At 38.6% G+C, this 14,639-nt stretch overlaps 1 protein-coding gene across 2 annotated transcripts in view; it reads left to right on the top strand.

Annotated features, from left to right (window-relative positions):
- Positions 1–14,639, top strand: part of agbl1 (AGBL carboxypeptidase 1) — a 209,140-nt gene that overhangs the window by 39,877 nt on the left and 154,624 nt on the right. The window contains exon 2 of one of the 2 annotated variants that reach the window (XM_084095188.1): positions 1,591–1,743. In XM_084095188.1, coding sequence (XP_083951314.1) covers positions 1,629–1,743 — 115 coding nt within the window. In that variant the 5' untranslated portion in view covers positions 1,591–1,628. Of the gene's footprint in view, positions 1–1,590; positions 1,744–10,311; positions 10,486–14,639 lie in introns of those variants that run through there. The other variant, XM_084095189.1, reaches the window with a different exon arrangement.

The following is a 14,639-nucleotide window of genomic DNA, read 5'->3' as shown; positions in this document are numbered from 1 at the left end:
AAACAACTGACTTATATTGTCACTGTAATGTATATAAGAGCCTAAACGATTAAAAAAATTATCTCTTAAAGTTATTTATTTATTTAAACAAACATATTTAAATATATTTAAATCAACATCTTCTGTAAACAGACAACCCCTACTTTTTTGAGTAAAATTGTCTTAAATCGTGCTCCTTGTGGCTTGAGGGTTTATGAGTTTGAAAACCCTTGAGCTAGATATAATATTTTATATTTTAATGCTATTTATTTATATGTTTGTTCACTTTTATTTCCCAATGGTAATGTACTTCATTTTTATTTTTTCTTATTTTAAAATTTGCAAGCAGGGAATTATTTTAGTGTGTGTGTGTTTTGGTATGTATGAATGTCTATTATCACTTGGTTGCTCTCTTATTTTTTCTTTTTATTCCACAGTCAGTGCTAATGGTCTGTTTGTAAATGATAACTCTTTGGTTGCATTCCATCTCTTGGTGTTCTGGGTTCATCAGCCTGTGAATTTTTAAAGTCTGTCCCTGTGCTGCTGAAGCATGTGTAATACGATCAAGTTCACTTCGATTCGAGTCTGAATGCATTTTCTGGGCCAGTGCATTGCAACCACTGCCTTGTCTCTTGCTTAACTAAAGAGATGGTTGAATTTCATTGGTGGGCATAATTAAATATGTTCCATCTGCAAAATCACCTATGGGAGTATCCTCCATTAGATGTCTAAACCTAATCTGAGACCAAAGGTTTTTTGTAAAGAAATGTGCTGATCTTTACTGTGTTAACATGCAAGACTGGCAGAGTTTTGACGGCATATGCTGCGGTCATTAGGAGTCAGATCATGAAATCGTAGTACTAATAAAGCCACAGATTTACTGCAGTGCTTACAGCAGCTTTTGCTGGGGTAAAAAAAGATTTAGGACTTGAAAGGCACCCATGTAAGACATATCTAATTTTACATGATGAATAAGTGCCATTTTAAACCAGACAGGGACAGCCAGCTGCCAAAAGGAGGATTATATATATTTAATAATATTTGTATTTTTTCAGCAATGAATAGGCCTACAAGTATCTGTCTGTCTGTCTGTGAACAGAACACCATTCAAAAGCATTCAGAACTGGTAATAAATCTCAATTTTTGTAATGTGTCTTTTGAAAGATGGCTCGTAATCGTGGGCATTACATTTCATGTGGGGTCCACTTGATGGATGACCCTGATGAGTAGATGGTAATGTCCCTCATCATTTTAAACTTTATGCACCAAAGATACGCAGCTGGCCACTAAGAGGGTCACAGGAGAGCCCTCGGGTTATCCCACCATGATGACAAATGCCCCCTAAAATAGCAACACTGTAATCCTACTGATATTTGAAGATCACCGTAAACTTTCCAGCAGTGCTGGGTTTTATGTAAATTGCACTGTCCATTTGCACTTGTTGCCAAACAGTAAAATCTGACCACATGACGTACTAGTGGTGCTGTGTATTTCAAATGAAATGTTCTCGCTGTGGAACAGTTTGTAAAGAGGCTTCTATGAGACAGAGGTTGACTGCACTGACTTGTCTTTACACCTGATTTGATTGAAGGCCGTTTCATTTCTTTCTAGCCAGTTTCTCTTCTCCTCACAAAAAACGCAAGTTGAACATGGAAGACACGCGTGAAGTCAAGCCTGGACCTGAAGCCTCTGCACAGGCCACCCAACCATGGACGTTTTCCAAATCATCTTTGGTTAGAAAGCTGAGACAACACTTAACCAGTGGTAAGTATATAGTATATTCATTGTTTTTTTGTTTTGTTTTTGTCATTTATGCAATATAAGAGAATGTATATATATGGGTTTTTTTTTAAAATACATTTATTTATGCTTCTTTTTATTAAATGCATTTTAAAAATATGCAATAATATAGATAAAGTTGCATTGATTTAGCAAACCAGACACTATGTTTTTACACTGAAAAGTATAGTAATCAGTTTAATGTAGTTAGGTTGATTATTTTGCATTAAAAGTATTTTTTACTTTACCATATTTTTAGATAACTTGTTTATTTTTTTACAGTTTAGGGCTCTGTGTGTGATCACAAAATCATTCATACAAGAATCTTTTCAATAAGGTATTTATTTGACTGGATGGTCTTTTGAAATCAGATATTTGTACAGATATAAATGATGTTTTCTCGAAAAAAAAGTCAGTAGACTGGTTTGCAGTGCACAAATATGAGCCTAAAATGTGAAAGAAGCTTCACAGTGTCTGCTGTCTTTGTTGCTGTCGTCTGCGTGACAGTTCATTTAGGCGAGAGGTGCTAATGCCGTTGCGTCTCCCTCAGCTGATGATGATGAAGCAAACGAAGCGTCAGATGAACCCGTTGTGGTTTTGAAGCCCTATATTTAGACATCTACGCTATCTGTGAAACGAATAATGTGCCGAGGACACACTGTGATCTGGCACCGGATGATTATTAATAAATTTTGAAAAGTGCTTAGTGGTTCTGGGCAGATATAAGGTGTTTTGACATGTGGGAACATAAATAGATGGTTAAAAGTACATCTAAACAACATCCCCATATGTGCTTGTTAAAAACCATGGGCTTGAGGAGCTGGTCTTCCTTCAGCTTCCACTCTTCTGGGAAGGTTTTCCACTACTAGATGATGGAACATGACTCCAGGGATTCATTCCCATTTAGACACACGAGCCTCAGTGAGGTCAGGGACGGATTTTGGGCAAATGGAGTCTGGATCACAGCTGCTGTTCCAATTCATCCCAAAAAGGTGTTTAGTGGGAGTCAAGTCTGGACTTTGTGCGGGTCAGTCAAGTTCTTTCAAACCAGATGCAGTAAATCATGCCATGTGGCCATTTACCGACATCAGAGAACCATGAACACAAAAGTATTGTTAAATTATAGCCTAAAATATGAAGGTATCATAGTTTCGGAATCTCCGGCCTAAATAGTTAAATAACCCTAAAACCATTTAATAATCATGTGACTAAAAATGGTGTTTGTTGCTCTCATCCAAGTACATTAGTTATAAGGTAAATGATTATATCTGAAATACTGTGACATGAGTGGACCCTTTTTACATTAAAAAAAGGGAATTTCGTAGTTGGGTAAACGTCTAATGTGAACAAATATATATTCCCACTTGCTCCAGCATCAAAAGAAAAAAAAACATTCATGATAGTGTTTCCATGACTTTCCAAAAGAGGAAAAATAAATATTGAGAGATTATGGTCAAAACAGGTTTACTTTTTTTATTTCTTCCACAGTCCACAGAAAGAGATGGTATAGGCAGGATGTTCATGCTGCTTATAATGAAAGTGGATGGTGACCAAAGTTGTTAAGCTCAAAAAAAGTGCCATGACAAGCCAAACTTTTAGTCTTCAACTCACACTATCATATGACTTCAGAAGATTACAGTAATATGTCTATGGTCATTTTTGTCATTTTTACATCTTAACAGCTCACAGTCACAGAGCATCCAATGCAGAAGGTCTGGAAGACATTGTCCATGTAAACCTGCGGTTTTGTTGTGGTTGTGAAGTTTATAACTGTTTGCTTTTGAGACGTTTTGTTGGTTTAAGAATCCAGAAAAACACTTGTTTAATTGTTATTCTGTGCAGCTTTCCAATATTTCCTCTGCTTTGATCATGCTGGTTTACGGCTAGAGAGTAATTACTGACGGTCAGCCATTTGCAATAGTGAACCATGCCTGCGAGATTTTCACATCACATGAGATGTGAATCTGAAATGCAGAAATTCATTTTGCTCTCGTAACATCTGTTCCCTTTTATCTTTCATCATCCGGTAAGGGTAAGATGAGAGTTAATGAGGATGTAATCCGATGAGGATAGTTTTCTGCCTTTAAATCTTAACTGTGTTTGCTGCAGTATAGACCTTTTTATAGATAAATATTTAGAAAAAAGGGGGAGGACTGGTTGTCACACTTTTTATTTCTGAATTTCTTTTTTTTTCTTTTTTGTCGATGTCTGCAACAACACATATAAATTTGGTTGAAAAAACAAACAAACAAATAATCACACCATTATTTCAATTAATTTATTATACATTGAAAATAATGCCCAAATAGTGGGCCGTATCGCAAAATTGGGCTATTGGCTCCTGGCTTGTGAAGCAACTTGATGAAATTTATGAGCTTTCTTTTCTTTTTGTAAAAAATATGAACAATGTAAAAGCTCTCTTACAGTGTTTTATGTGAGGCAGCATGTGCCCATCTTTTCTTATCATTTCCCCGGAGTCGAAGTTCAAGTGAAGCAACTTTATTAACGTAAATTAAACTCTGTTTGAACTCAGTGGCTGTAAATCCGAGACCCGCTCTTCCCATTCCCTACGAGTGTCTCATAACTCAATGTGTCCCGTCTGCATATATCTCCTCTGATTACTGCTGAAGTTAATTGCCCTGCTTATACTGGCCAGTGAGTTCATAAAGTCTTAAATGAGCTGGGTTGAAATACTACAGACTGCTAAATACAGCAGTGTATTAATCTATAATGCATGTAAATAGTGTTTACATGTTAATGCCATTTCCTGTCAGACTAGTCAAGAGTGTGTGATATTAGCTGTCATGACCATGTCAAGAGCTGTCATGAAATCCTTCTCCTGTAGTTTATGAGGATGTGAGGTACAGTGTGACCACAAGAGGGAGATAACAAGCCATGCATTGTTGAAAAAAAAAACCAACAACACGTGGTATCAATGGCTCTCAGCTGGTTATATACATACATACATATATACATATATATATATATATATATATATATATATATATATATATATAATATATATATATATATAGACACACACACAATATATATATATATATATATATATATATATATATATATATATATGTATATATACACACACGCACACACACACACACACTGCTGTTTGGATGAAAATAGGCAAATGCTTCCCTGTAGTCAATAATTGTACCCCTTAAAACTCATCTTTGATCACCAAAATGACATATTTAAATGTTTTTTCTGTGGAAAAAATAAATAAATCTTCATGCCTTAATTAAAATAGCTTGAATGTAACTCTACACCCTTGCCTCATTTAGTATATGCAGTTCTATGAATATGCAAATGAGCCCCGCCTCCTCTCACTCGCACCAGCTCAGAGATCCACTCGTTGACGATCACACGTTGATCTGATTGGTTACAAGGTAGTTTGTGACGTCAGAAACACCAGCGATTTAAAAACGCATTTTTGAGACTGTCTTTGGTTCACTGCAGTTTTAAGGAGAAAATACTCAGCAATGGTGTTCACTCATGAATTTGCACATGTTTAAAGCATATTAAAAACACCACACAGACATAAAACATTAAAACCTTGATTTTCACCACAGGGGGACTTTAAGAGTCTCTGACTGGATCATTATTGCAGTGATTTTTTTTGTGTTTTTTTGTTTTTTTTGTTTAGTAACAGTTGAGCCTGATGAATCTTGACATTGTCATCCTGGAATATGGCCATGATGTGTCTTCCTACATGGTTGTTTAAGAAATGAAAAGTTACACACATCAATTAGAGTTAGAAGAACTGTTGCCAAACATATAACGTGCTAAAAACTTAATAATCACTGCAATAATGACCCAATCATAGACTCATTGGCATTTGCCTATTTAAATCCAAACAACAATTTTTTTTTGGCCGGGCAGTATTTATAACCATTTTAGGTTATATTATTATTTTTTTATAATTTTAATAATTTTATATTATTTGACTTGCGTGAATAGCTGGGCTTCACATGCAGATGTTGCGTTACTGAAAAGTATGGATTTGCTTTGTACGCAGCTGATGATGTTACATTCTGAGCACATGCACAAGTCATAAATCTGTAAATTTGTTAGCGTACTGCTCATACAGGTGAAAATACATTTGATATGGGTTGATTTGAATATTTAATTAATATTTTGTGTAGAATGTGCCCCTCCCCCAAACAGATATTTATGTTCCTGCAGCTGCAGTAAATGACTGATGAAATTTCAGAAAGACCCTTGGCTTCCCCCCTCCCTTTCTTTCTCTCTCTCTCTCTGTACATGTTTACGTTTTTATTGTGAGGTTGCTGGTGCAGGATTTGAGTAGGTGGGGATAAGGATATTAGAGTGGGGTGGGAGAGCTGGCAGCCGATCCTGAGGTCAGATTTCACTGCCCTCTCTCTGCATGTTTTATGGAAAGTACTATTTCAGACATCCCCAGCATGCGAGTGCCAGTGCTTGGTCGATTGCTCATGTTACAGCCGGCACTTTGAGTGACAGTCAGGCTTTCTGGCTCACAAAAGAGCCCAGTGGAAAATCCTGAGCCTGGCCGTGGCGGGATACTTCCACAGCGCAGGTCCTGTTGCGTTGGGAACAAAATATAAGATGCACATCCCATTCAGGTTGCAGGACAGGTGGGAAAAGAGTTTTGTGTCCACTGTGGCCCTGATGAAAGGGGGAGATACGGAATTGGCAGTGAACGCTGTGCCCTCTGATCACGTCTCTCTCCAAAAATACCATTAATGACAAGAAAAGATGCTTAACGTGGTATTTTTAAGTTAGTGGACCATGAGGGAATGAGTCATCCTCTTTAATTTGATGTTGAGATTTGCAGATGGCGATTACACTCATGATCAGCAGCGTATTAAGCATCGCTGGCTGCTCTGAAGTAAACATTTTGACAGATTTTTCTGATAATTTCAATAGAGAAAGTTGTAAAATTGAACTTGGGCCCTCTATTTGGGTCTTGGGTCTCTTTTATTTATATAAAAATTATAGCAAGATATTCACAACAGTGACCCATGCATTGAAGCCCTTTTCTGGTCTTATTGTTTAAAATAAATTCACAATAATGAAACAGTTTTGAGATATAAAAAAATAGTTGCAATTGTGAGATAATGGCTGCAATTATACCATTAGAAAAGTCTCAATTGTCTTGTAGATTATAATCAAACAATTGTGACTACAAGATAATTGAATCTTTTTAATGATCATAAATCATTTTGACGGAATAATTTTGTGAATTTACAATGTAATTGAGTTATAAATGTCACAATTCTATCTCATAAAGTCACATTTCTATTTATTTCTATTTATTTACTCTGAGGTGTAAAAAGGCTTTTAAACCCATAGCTTCACACAGAATCATAAGCAAAGGACCTCAGTTTCCTTTGAGATAAACAACTGAGATGTCTCTCGTTTGATTTGTTGTGATTACTGCCATATTGCTCGCTCACTTTACCGTGGTTATCAGATGAAAATAAACAATCAGACACTCTTAAAACCTGAGAGAAATTTAATCTATTAACTGGTGGGAGCCAGCAACTCGAGATGTCTGTCTACGTGCATTTCATACCAAGGTTATCTTTTGCTAAGCGCACTAGATGACAAGTATGTCTGCTTAAGGGTCTCAGTATCCACATTTGTGTAATTCCCCTGTAAGAAGGTCTAAGCATGGAATGAAAATTGGCCTCAGATGTGAAATTAAAGCATTGTTGTCATCACTTGATCAAGCCCACCCCCTTCAAAAGCATTAGAATTAAATTCATGAACTGTGAACATTCAAACAGCCTGTTTTATTTACTGTAAGGGTATTCTTTGCATGTCTTCATACAGTATAACATTTCTCCAGTGGCAGAGCTGCAATTTTAGTTCAATTTAAGTCTTGTGAGACTTAAAACAAATAAGTTAATGACTGATTGTTCAAATGATCATGTGTAGTTAATGGTGCACATTGAGTTTTGTAAGTAGTGTTTTATTAAAATGAATTTGTTACAACATTTTTGCTTTTAAAATGTTCAGCTGGTCCATGGGTGGACTGCAATAATTTATTTTGGCTTCATTGTTTAGAGTGTGTCCTTGGTGAGACTTTCAAGGATTACATCCAGCCCACACAGTTCATCAATAATTTCCTGACGCCAGCTGTGTACTTGATTTTCTCATTCACTTATTGATTTCAAGAAGCAAATGCTTGCATGTGCTCTCTTTTCCTCACTGAACCACAGAGATTCTAACAATGTTTTTGCTACTGATTCTCTGTATCATGCCAAAATTGTAAAGCAAACAACTGACATTGAGGAGCTTGTTTGTGGAGTGTTTTACAAAAGGAATGAAGGAGTCATGAGGAAAGATGTTTATTTTTGCTTTTAACTTGGGAATGGTTCACATCAAGATTTCAAGATGGATTGTTAACTGACAGCTTTGAGTGGTTAACTCTTCCGAGTATCCTCAGATCTGCTCTTATTTATTTATGGGCCTCTTGAGGAGCTTGGCATAGAAGTATGTCATAGGTGCCCTGCATCACTCGGGGTGATAACTTATTTAACATTTTTGTGCTCAAAATGGTAGAAGAACAAGCAAAGTGCTATTCCATGTGTAAGAAGAGTGATGCCACAGGGAAGGTGAGGGAGAAATAGGAGGAGTGTTTTCTGTTGTTTTAGAGATGAAGCTCTCTGTGAGGGACTTGATGGGGTCTGCTGAAAGGTATCCCCAGAAAATATGATTACGCTCTGCCTGCTTTGGCTGGGATTAAACTGCTCCCAGCTAGCTACTGGACCTGTGGTTTCATAAGCCCCTTGAACCTCCAGTTTGTCCTCGAGCAAGCTTGTGTACCTTGAGCTCTCTATATATATTTTACCCCTCTCAAAGATAAACAATAGCTACAAAAACCGCCTCAGGTCCCACGCTTGTACCATTGAAGCTGGATGCCTGTCAAGACCATCTTCTGCTCCCTTTGGTAGGTCTTGAAGCGGTAGAAACACAACCATAGATTATGCATGTCTCATTTGCACTGGTACAAGAGCTTCAACATTCTGCACATCTACTGTATCTATCTGTCCATCCGTCCTTCCTTAAATAATTTAATTGACTTTCCATTCATTGTAATTCTTCCTGCATTCACATTTAAGTTGCATTTCTGGATATTGTTTGCTGCCTCAATTCAAATTCAAAAGGCATTCTCAATTAAATTCTAAATGGTGCACAACCTTGCGAAGCAGTTAGCAGCTTAAGAAGCCTAGTGGGGACACCAAAACTTTGCTCATATACCTTGCCAACCACTCTGTATTTTTCATGTGATGCTGTTTGACAAATTAGGTCTTGCAGCTTAGGTTACTAAAAGGGATTAAGTCCAAAATGAAAGTTTTCATACTCACCCTCATGTCGTCCCAAATCTGTATGAATGTCTTTCTTCTGTTAACACAAAGAACATATTTTGAAAGTCAATGAGGTCTAAACAACAACCCTAATGGATTTATTGTATGGACATTTTTCAAAATGTCATCTTTTGTGTATTCCTTAATGCCATGCAAGTATGCTGGTGTTTTCAAGGTAACTAAGCTGAAAGTGGATACCACAAATCGTGAAACTCAACTGAAATCCACATTTCACCTGAGCAAAATGTAAGGACTTCAAGTAAGAGGCTTGGAAAACAAGACCTAGAGACCAGAAGAGATTTGGGCCTCTGACAAGCTCTGCAGCAAGCAGGAGTCACTCTCCTGATGTAAAGTGTTAATTAAAAGGTTGGGAGACGGCCAAGCAGTCGTAAATTTGTAGTTGTAGGCATCCGTCTTTACAAGATATGCTTCTCTGAGCTTCCCATGCATGCCTAGCTGTGGCGTTTTGTGCACTTTCCGTCTCGGCAGGCTAATGTTCTCGCACCAAGTGAAGTTCTTGTGATTGTTGCAACTAAACATCACTGTCTGAACTTGGCAACCAAGTTGACGCTAATGGTGGTTTTAGATGGTGATGTACAACTGTTTTGTTCTGATGCAGTCTATCAGAGCTTGAGGGAGAAGAATAAGTAACCTTAAATGTGGACAACATGGATAGGGTAAGGATGCACATATGTGCTGCAGTGATAATTGTTAACGTTTGTGTCATGCCGATCAAAGGGAGCCCGTTGCATGCTTGCATAAATAGGGTTTATTTTCACTCATGCATTCCTGGCATAACATACTATTCATATTGTATGGTGTGGACAGACAAATCAAGAGGCAGTTTGGACATCCTCCATTGGCAGCTTCTGAGTCTACCGCCCATGCAACCACACAGACACACACATTTATAAACCCTGCCATATAAGCTGTCTGAAGAAGCTGCATAAAAACACAACACAAACCCCCCACAGAAAGCCACCACAGCACCCTAGACAACTTGTGCACCCTAGACTGATTTACATCCCACTGGCCTCTACATTTGCCCCTGTTACTTTTTGTCAGGCCGGAATCCAGCTGGGGAGTTTACCCAAAGGGAGGGGGGCTTTTAAAAAACGGCCAGGTGCGACCCTTAAATTCAGGACTCAGTGAGTGGGCTAGAGGCAGTGGTAGTAGGTAGAAGCAGACAGGAATCTATATTGGACATACTTGCACATTGTGTTATTCTTTGGCAATTATACTTTTGTACTTGGTTCTGACTCTATTGACCATCCCAAGATGTACAGCTACAGTAAGCCGGGTCACTTCACCTGGACGGCGACGTTGAAACAGTGTGGAAGCCTCACAAATGGGGGTAAGCGAGAAGATGAATCTCTGCAATGCTCTGAATGCACATCAAGTCCTGCAGTTGGCAAGAGCATGCTGTGTGTAAAGAAAGCTCACACTGGAGCTTGCACAAGCAAATGACTTGTTTTACTTGCACGCAGTGGTCTTTTGCTGCCTTTCACAGCTTTTGACCAGGTTGCATGAGCTTGATGTACCTTTTGTTTTTAAGTCTTGATAGAGCAATCAATGAAAATATGATTTGTTGCAGAGGATCGCAGGGTACATTTACAAAATGCACCAGTCAACCTTGAAATTCATGCTTGATTATCGAGATACTCAGCCCGATTGATGTAGTCGTACTGTTGTTGACGCTCAAACATTTGCATGTGTGCTTAGGCACTGCCTTGTGAGTCAGCGGGTTGGGCGGGGCTCTTGTCTCTGCCATCTTGATCTTGGCTCTTCTCATTGATTCTGGGCAACCACATGGAATGTCTCAAGTCCCACCTGCTCTTTTCTTTTAACCAAGCTCAAGACGAGAGATGAGTTATTTCCATTGACATTATTTTTATCTTGTAGCCTTATCCGTGAACTCAGCAGTTTTCAATATTTGTCCTCCTTGCCCCCACCATCTTGTTTTTCACGATCCATAAGTGTGCCTCTCAAACGTCGGGATATTTATCCTATGGTATTATGTAACTAAACGATGAGGACCACTGCTGAGTGACAGTCACTACCCACATTTGTGCCAGGAGAATGCCATTGAGAGAGAATGAAAGCATTAAAGCTCTTCTGGCTTTAGGAAGTCCATGTCCCACAGGTGTAGGTTATAATTTATAGACTCTTGTCTGTCTGGATTAGAGAGGGATTCAGTGGTATTGTCAGTAATGAAGTCACCTTGCCGCTTATGGGGATGTGATATCTGCAACCTTTGACGCTATTTCTTAGTTATAGAACTGAATGTACGCATGCGTTTGTGTAAATGTGTGGCACTCTAGTTTACACTTTTCAACAATATTGGTAAAAAAAGATATGACCCCCTCTGTGTAATTTTAGCCGTGTGTGTATCCACCGAGGCATTTAAATATTTGTTCATTCTGCCGTGCCATTAGAGGCTTTAGGGAGATTAAGCCAAAAACCCAGCGGACAGTGCTGATGTGTCAGTTACTCTGAACACTGCTAGGGGACTTCAGGGTCAAACTGTTTTTTTTTTTTATTAATAGTACGTTATACACATATTCAGAGTTGTTTTTGTGCAGAATGTTTTCTGATAGTGGTTGGCTAGACCCTAGATAATGGTGGTCCGACTTTTGCCCCTTAAAGACATTATAATTCTCTATTGTACAAAAAGTAATGCGATAATCATCTCTAATTGAGTTTATTTTTGATATAGCGGATTATCGTTGTGCTAATGCCACTTTTCAAGTGGACACGATTAACCCAGCGACTCTGCTGGTTGTTGCTGTTATTTTCTTTCTCAATGCATGGGTTTCTAGTTTCCCACTAAAGTTCAAGGATAAGTCATGCCATTTCTACCTACCCTTCATGGTGCTTGTTTTAATCAGCAGCTGTTGCCCTAATGGAGACGGCTTGGATTTGTTGGCTCCCAAAGGCATAGGGGATTCCATTTAACATTGCTCTTTTTTATCATTGCTATTTTTTTTAGAAGACCTAACAAAAAAACGGATTAGAACAAGAATGCAACACCATTGTAGTGGCTCTGTTGCCGTTTAAAATATCAGCTAAATGCTAATGAAATATTGTGGAGTAAGTTGATTAGCGTGCGAGTTAAACCTAAAGATGGCGTACATCTTAAAAGGTTTACCCATAGAGGAGGAAGCCAAAAGGAACTGTTGGCAGTTCAACTTCTGACCAAGCATCTGACCCCATCATGAACATTTATCATTGTAGCCTGAGCCGGGAGTGTTACCTTTCAGCTAATAATTCTTCTAATGATTAGCCAAATCACTTTTCCCACTCTTTTTTTTTTTTTTTGGTAGAACTTTAAGTGACTCTTAGCAACCAGTTCATTGGCATCTAAGGTATCTGTCTGTATTTCCCACTGTGCTACATAGGAATCATTACTAAGGACTGAGTGAAGCTTTTATAGAATGAACATGGCAGTGGTATGGCACTAGCTATGTTTTGCACGGAGGACTTTTAAAAGTTTCTAAAAATGACTTGGCAGAGCATAGCACGTGATTAAGACCACTAATGACACTAGCATTCTTTCATTAATATAGAGAAGTGGTTCTCAAACTGATTACTGATGGTCAGAAAAGGATTCTAAATGATTCACAAGACTATATACAGTGGGGAGAACAAGTATTTGATACACTGCCGATTTTGCAGGTTTTCCCACTTACAAAGCATGTAGAAGTCTGTAATTTTTATCATAGGTACTCTTCAACTGTGAGTGACGGAATCTAAAACAAAAATCCAGAAAATCACATTGTATGATTTTTAAGTAATTAATTTGCATTTTATTGCACGACATAAGTATTTGATACATCAGAAAAGCAGAACTTAATATTTGGTACAGAAACCTTTGTTTGCAGTTACAGAGATCATACGTTTCCTGTAGTTCTTGACCAGGTTTGCACACACTGCAGCAGGGATTTTGGCCCACTCCTCCATACAGACCTTCTCCAGGTCCTTCAGGTTTCGGGGCTGTCGCTGGGCAATACGGACTTTCAGCTCCCTTCAAAGATTTTCTATTGGGTTCAGGTCTGGAGACTGGCTAGGCCACTCCAGGACCTTGAGATGCTTCTTACGGAGCCACTCCTTAGTTGCCCTGGCTGTGTGTTTCGGGTCGTTGTCATGCTGGAATACCCAGCCATGACCCATCTTCAATGCTCTTACTGAGGGAAGGAGGTTGTTGGCCAAGATCTCGCGATACATGGCCCCATCCATCCTCCCCTCACTACGGTGCAGTCGTCCTGTCCCCTTTGCAGAAAAGCATCCCCAAAGAATGATGTTTCCACCTCCATGCTTCATGGTTGGGATGGTGTTCTTGGGGTTGTACTCATCCTTCTTCTTCCTCCAAACATGGCGAGTGGAGTTTAGACCAAAAAGCTCTATTTTTGTCTCATCAGACCACATGACCTTCTCCCATTCCTCCTCTGGATCATCCAGATGGTCATTGGCAAACTTCAGACGGGCCTAGATATGCGCTGGCTTGAGCAGGGGGACCTTGCGTGCGCTGCAGGATTTTAATCCATGACGGCGTAGTGTGTTACTAATGGTTTTCTTTGAGACTGTGGTCCCAGCTCTCTTCAGGTCATTGACCAGGTCCTGCCGTGTAGTTCAGGGCTGATCCCTCACCTTCCTCATGATCATTGATGCCCCACGAGGTGAGATCTTGCATGGTGCCCCAGACCGAGGGAGATTGACCGTCATCTTGAACTTCTTCCATTTTCTAATAATTGCGCCAAAAGTTGTTGCCTTCTCACCAAGCTGCTTGCCTATTGTCCTGTAGCCCATCCCAGCCTTGTGCAGGTCTACAATTTTATCCCTGATGTCCTTACACAGCTCTCTGGTCTTGGCCATTGTGGAGAGGTTGAAGTCTGTTTGATTGAGTGTGTGGACAGGTGTCTTTTATACAGGTAACGAGTTCAAACAGGTGCAGTTAATACAGGTAATGAGTGGAGAACAGGAGGGCTTCTTAAAGAAAAACGTCTGTGAGAGCCGGAATTCTTACTGGTTGGTAGGTGATCAAATACTTATGTCATGCAATAAAATGCAAATGAATTATTTAAAAATCATACAATGTGATTTTCTGGATTTTTGTTTTAGATTCCGTCTCTCACAGTTGAAGTGTACCTATGATACAAATTACAGACCTCTACATGCTTTGTAAGTGTATCAAATACTTGTTCTCCCCACTATATATATATTAGGTTTAATATTTATATATATATATATATATATATATATATATATATATATATATATATATATATTAGGTTTAATATTTATATGGTTTAGGGGGGTGTTAGGTGGTCTGTGACTAGTCCTGTTAATTTACTAAATCTCGTGATAATTATTGTATGAAACATTAATTTGACAACTGCTCTATTTCAGCCTTTGTTTAAATGCTTCGAGGTAAAATCCAAGCTGTCAAAGTATGAAAGTCGTGTTTTAGATTTATTTATTCTGAAGCATGTTATATCAGATGTGACAGTT

The sequence above is a fragment of the Abramis brama genome, assembly GCF_963993115.1.
Source record: "Abramis brama genome assembly, chromosome: 20".
Lineage (NCBI taxonomy): Eukaryota > Metazoa > Chordata > Actinopteri > Cypriniformes > Leuciscidae > Abramis > Abramis brama.
The sequence above is the reverse complement of the archived record's forward strand: the minus strand, read 5'-3'. Positions and strand labels throughout refer to the sequence as shown.